The sequence below is a fragment of the Gossypium raimondii genome, chromosome 1 (assembly GCF_025698545.1).
Source record: "Gossypium raimondii isolate GPD5lz chromosome 1, ASM2569854v1, whole genome shotgun sequence".
In the NCBI taxonomy this organism is placed as follows: domain Eukaryota; kingdom Viridiplantae; phylum Streptophyta; class Magnoliopsida; order Malvales; family Malvaceae; genus Gossypium; species Gossypium raimondii.
In genome coordinates, this window is record NC_068565.1 from 39,416,950 (window position 1) to 39,422,557 (window position 5,608).

Here is a 5,608-nt window from a genome sequence, read left to right on the forward strand (position 1 = left end):
TACTTAAACAAAAATCAGAGACAGGTGATGATTTCTTTCCTATTTTTGTTGACTGTCTATGAATTTATTTGACCCACCAAATCTCCCCCATACGAGGCACATGTTGATTACTGTAGTGTTGTAAACAGCTGATTTGCTTTTTGGGGGGTGTTAAATTATCCAAATGATCTGAAATTAAGAGAAATAAAAAGTTTGGGTAAGGTTTAGGTTGAAAAATTATTGCAGTTTTGGGTTTGGATGGAATAATAAAAAATAGAATAAGCTGACACAAAGAAGGTCTAGGGAAGCGAGAAAGAGAAGAAGAGTCTAAAACTAAAGCGAACGACTTTGGAAACCCAGAGGCAGCGCCTGAATCAATCAATTCTAAATTCCTATTTGTCCTCACAAACCCAAGCAAAGAATAACAGAAATCAGTACCCATTTTTTTATTTTTTCCCTTTCAATTTAAACACAAAAAGGTAAAGTTTCAGTCCTTGTATTGGAGACTGGAAACACACCTCTTCACACTTCTCTTTCTCTCTCTCTCTCTCTCTCTCCACAATCCTTTTTTACATTATATTTAAACCCTAAGCATGATTTCATCACTACTTTATGTATTTATATCACCAGTCCCACTAGGCCAAACTTTAAGAATAATAAACTCCATCGCCATTTTGTGTGTTTTTCTTTTCTCCACCAAACTGCCTACTTAGAAGAAAAAGAAGAGAGCAAGAGTTTTTGTTGGCAATGGTGATGGATGGTGCTGTTTGGATCAGAGAAGAAGACGACGACAATACTAATGTACACAAATAGAAACGATTATAGGGCAACAAACAACACCTAGAAATCCCTCAAACATGGTATCTTGCTGTTGTAAGATTCCCATTTTTGTATTCGTCTTTCTTCTTCTTCTTGTTATTTCTTCTTCAATTTGTGCCGCTCATTCCTCGGAAACCGGCAATTCCCAAGCAAATAATCAAACATTCCGACCAGAAGAAGAGTTGAAGAAGCTGAAACTAGTAAGGGAACGACTCAACAAGATCAACAAGCCAGCACTGAAGACGATTCAGGCAATTAATCTTATTTGCCTCACTTGTCAATCTCCTCTGTTTGCGTTCTGTTTTACTTTTTCTCTAAATACTTGTCTTCTTCTTTTTTTGTGCGTGCAGAGTCCAGATGGTGATATTATAGATTGCGTCTTATTGCGTCATCAACCAGCTTTCGATCATCCTAAATTAAAAGGAAAAAAACCTTTGGTAATTATCCATTTTATCTTTGTTCTTATGAACATTATAAAGTTATACAAGTGAACATATTTAATTGTTGAATTGGATTGTTTAGGATCCACCGGAGAGACCAAATGGTCATAATCGAAAGGGGATGGCGGCGGAAGATTTTCAGATGTGGATGATGTCGGGTGAATCGTGTCCGGAAGGAACAATTCCGATCAGAAGAACAACAGAAGAAGACATGTTAAGGGCCTCTTCTGTTGCAAGTTTTGGAAAGAAACCGACAAGACTTGTTAGAAGAGACTCGAGTAGCGATGGCCATGAGGTTGGTGCCTTCACTTTTTTTACTTTACAAATAAACTCAAAATTTGTAGTCACAAGGGTTCGAAAAGCAGCTCCAGTTATCAGCTAACAGAGTTAAAGTGAATGGCAAAAGAATTGTCTACTCTTCTTTGCTTAGAGAAGAGGATAATTAAATTCTTTGTGCAAAAAAAGAAAAGAAAAAGGGTTAACATTTTCTCGAAATTACTGCTACTAATTTTCACAAACAAATATACAATTTAATATTTAGTTAGTGTTGGAATACAGCATGCAGTTGGGTATGTGAGCGGAGATGAATATTATGGAGCAAAAGCTAACATCAATGTGTGGGCGCCTCGAGTCTCTAATCAATACGAATTCAGCTTATCTCAATTGTGGGTCATTTCTGGTTCATTTGGCGACGATCTCAACACCATTGAAGCTGGATGGCAGGTAGCATTTCTGTTCACAAGTTAATCAAACTTAATTCGATAATTATCGAGTTGAATAGTAATATTTTTATATTACTAAATTGCATTATGACCCTTAATATATGCTATTAACCTTGAGTTTAATTATTGAGTTGAGTTTAAACTTGAGTTCGAGCTTCAATACAAAAATTGGTAAACAAGCTTAATCGAAATCGAGTAGCTTGATTTTAAAAATAAATGTTCAATTGAGCTCGAGCCGAATATCGAACTTTAAATTTCTAGTTGAACTCGATTCGGCTCAGTTTGATTACACCCAGCATGTATTTAATTATTAGTTTACCTACCCTTTAAATAAACTTTTTTTTTGCACCATTCTTCTGTGTAGTTTGATTTCATCAGGAAGGCATAGATGCTAAATATATATAAATATTCAATGCAGGTGAGTCCAGAGTTATATGGGGACTATTATCCAAGATTCTTCACTTATTGGACCGTAAGTAGAGTAATTTTGAATTGGGGGCTTGATTTCCTTTTTTCTTGGCTTTATTAAGGTGTATCTTAAAGCTTAAGAAAAATGATTTGGTGTTTAAAAGCAAGCATGAATTATGTTTTGCAGAGCGACGCATACCAAGCAACAGGGTGCTATAATTTGCTGTGTTCAGGATTTGTGCAAACTAATAATAGAATTGCTATTGGAGCTGCAATCTCCCCAACATCATCATATGGTGGCGGACAATTTGACATTAGTCTATTGGTTTGGAAGGTAAATCTTGTACCACCTCCCAATTATTATACAAACAAAATGTTCACAAACCTTTGAGTAGAAAACATAGAAAAAATTATTTTACCTTATTTCACCTTTTTATTTTATAAAAAAATTTATTTTATTCTTTCATTTAATTTTTCTTCTCTTTCAATCTTTTTCCTTACATTATTTGTCGAATCTCCTTAAAATAGATGAAAAGTTAACATTTGATAATTTTGTTGACATCATTTATTCGTGGATTGTCACATGGATGCGACTTTAGTACTTAATTATTTTTTAAAAAATTAAAATTAAAAATCATTAAATCATTAAAAATTATAATTTAATATGATACACATGTGAATTTAATAATGTAAATTTAAAAGATAAAAAAAGAAAAATTAAATGTTTTTTTATAAAGTATGATTATGTTTAAATATATTACTTTTCAAGACGACTAAAAATTTGGATTGCCATGCATTAAAAAAAAAAAAGAAAAAAAGAAAAGGAATCATAATGTAAAAAGCTTTATTGATGGCTAGCTCTATCAATTTGATGCGCTTCACCCGCGTGCACTGTTAACCCCCGCAAATGCCTGTAATTCTCGACAACTTTTTCTTTGCAAGATTCTATTCTATTCTTTATCCCCTAATAGTATTTTGTACCCAAGAAACTTCCTTTATTAAATAAGTAAAGGTGATGGAAATGCAAATGAAAATGGTGTAGGATCCAAAGCATGGGAATTGGTGGCTGGAATTCGGATCAGGGATTCTGGTAGGATATTGGCCGTCAATATTGTTCACCCACCTCAGAGATCGTGCAAGCATGGTACAATTTGGTGGAGAAATAGTGAACACAAGTCCTGGAGGTTCCCACACGTCAACAGAGATGGGGAGTGGTCATTTCGCTGGGGAAGGCTTTGGAAAGGCTTCTTATTTTCGAAATCTGCAAGTTGTTGATTGGGATAATAACTTGATCCCATTACCAAACCTTAAGGTTCTTGCTGATCATCCCAATTGCTATGACATCCAAGGAGGTATTAATACTGTTTGGGGCAATTATTTTTATTATGGAGGACCTGGAAGAAATGTCAACTGCCCTTAAAGCCAAGGGTATTGGAATTAGATGCTTTTTTAAAAAAAAATTTATTTTACTATATACATATTCCTTCAATACTTTTTTGGGTGGTGAGTTTGGGTCTTTTTGGGGAATTTTTATAGTAATTATTTTTCCTTTTCTTAATCCCATTTTTTTTGTCTATATTGTTCTCTTTTTATCTTTACTAGCAGGTGTCTATTAATTATACCAGCTTTAGGACTTTATGTAATTGTGGAAAAAATAGTGAAATAAGCATGGGTGTGAAATTTTTCTTTTTGGTTACCTTTCCATAAAACTGGCACTTCCATTTTCAACATTGGCAACTAAACAGTGTTCAAAAATTATCAATTTAGCTCTTAATATTTATTTATTTTGGACTTTTTATTATTTTGGCTCTCAACCTTTAAAATTTAATCAAATTACTTGCTTTTAGACGAAAACTAACTGAATTGTTAAAATTTTAATGACATTGATATAGCCACTCGTGTGGCAGTCCATGTATAATTCATAAAAATTCAAAAAAAATTAATAAAAATATTTAAAAAACCAACCAATTTAAAAAAAATAATATAAACTTTTAGAAAATTTATACATATTAACTATGAAGTATACGTAAAATGTGACATGAGCTACCATGCCAACATCATTAAAATTAAAATATTAGAATCCTAGTCGAAGAAAGTGGGATATGCTCAAATTATTAAACCAAACATTTCGTTTTCCTTTAAAAATAAATGCAATGATTTAAGTATTGGTGTTGATCATATTTATGTAAATCACTTGTACATACATTATGAATTCCACTTATGCATAATGATGATAATGGACATAATATACTACATATTATTAACATCAAAGTAGTGATGAGAAATTATGACTATTGCTTTGAAAGCTTCTAGTATTTTCTCTTCTTCTTTTTCCATACAACTTTTGCTACTTTTTTTTTAAATTTTTTAGTTGTCTAATGACTTTTGCTTTTTTGTTTTACTCCTCATCTATAGTCAAACAAAATAATCAAAAGATATTACTGAAGTAAAGAATAGATATTCCAAAACTTGAATGTAGTTGGAAACAACATCATTTCTTCATCTTTGGAGAAATCAATGAACTCCCTCAAAAAAATTGTTTGTTATATCCCTAATCTCTCGAACACAATTCCTCAAGATTAAAGGTCAATATCCTGCGTAATACTCAGAACACCACCTTTTGAGGATCAGGACTCACTCTTCATAACAAACATCTCATCTCAGGAAAACCCCTCACGTACCACCTCTTGAAGCACCGTATGTGTGAACTCCTTGTCGAACACCTCGAATAATCATGATATGAGAACTCTTCAGGATCCCCTCGATCTAGGCATACATGTATAAAACCCATATGAGGGCCTCACTAAACCACCATTTATGACTCTAACTATTAGACACTAATTTCATTTGACCCGATTGATAGCTTGTCCAATTGTTGCTCTTTAACACCCTAAACTTGACTTGATCGTCGGGTCCGAGCTACAGTGTGTCACATTCGTTGCCGAAGCAACTACGATCAATTCACAATTTTCTCATATGATTTATGTAATATTTATCAAAATTATATACATTCCTTAATTATACTAAAGTAAATCTATCTTTAAAATAAATCTATCATATATATACATATATAATTACTATACTATAAAATATAATATTAAATTAAAGCAAACTCTAGTTACCACAAAACTTAGCTTACTAGTTACATGCCAAAAATAGATAAATTTGGAAATAAACAAACATTGTTAAGACCGGAATTGTGGTTTGGATGCTATGACCGATGCTCAAAAATCTCGAGTT

The 5,608-nt window shown here is 32.8% G+C and overlaps 1 protein-coding gene across 1 annotated transcript; it reads left to right on the forward strand.

Moving 5' to 3' along the window:
• Window positions 1-485: 485 nt before the first annotated feature.
• On the forward strand, window positions 486-4,077 carry LOC105785801 (uncharacterized). The gene is made up of 7 exons (XM_012611964.2): window positions 486-1,049; window positions 1,149-1,235; window positions 1,321-1,533; window positions 1,797-1,961; window positions 2,379-2,432; window positions 2,556-2,702; window positions 3,411-4,077. The coding sequence occupies exons 1-7, from the start codon at window positions 837-839 to the stop codon at window positions 3,786-3,788; spliced, it is 1,257 nt and encodes a 418-aa protein (XP_012467418.1). The 5' UTR covers window positions 486-836; the 3' UTR covers window positions 3,789-4,077.
• Window positions 4,078-5,608: the final 1,531 nt, after the last annotated feature.

Excerpts from the sequence above, each read along its gene's own strand:
- LOC105785801 (XM_012611964.2), top strand. The coding sequence starts at position 837 with ATGGTATCTTGCTGTTGTAAGATTCCCATTTTTGTATTCGTCTTTCTT. Across the intron at positions 1,962-2,378 it reads CCATTGAAGCTGGATGGCAG|GTGAGTCCAGAGTTATATGG; the intron begins GTAGCATTTCTG and ends TATTCAATGCAG. Across the intron at positions 2,703-3,410 it reads TTAGTCTATTGGTTTGGAAG|GATCCAAAGCATGGGAATTG; the intron begins GTAAATCTTGTA and ends AAAATGGTGTAG.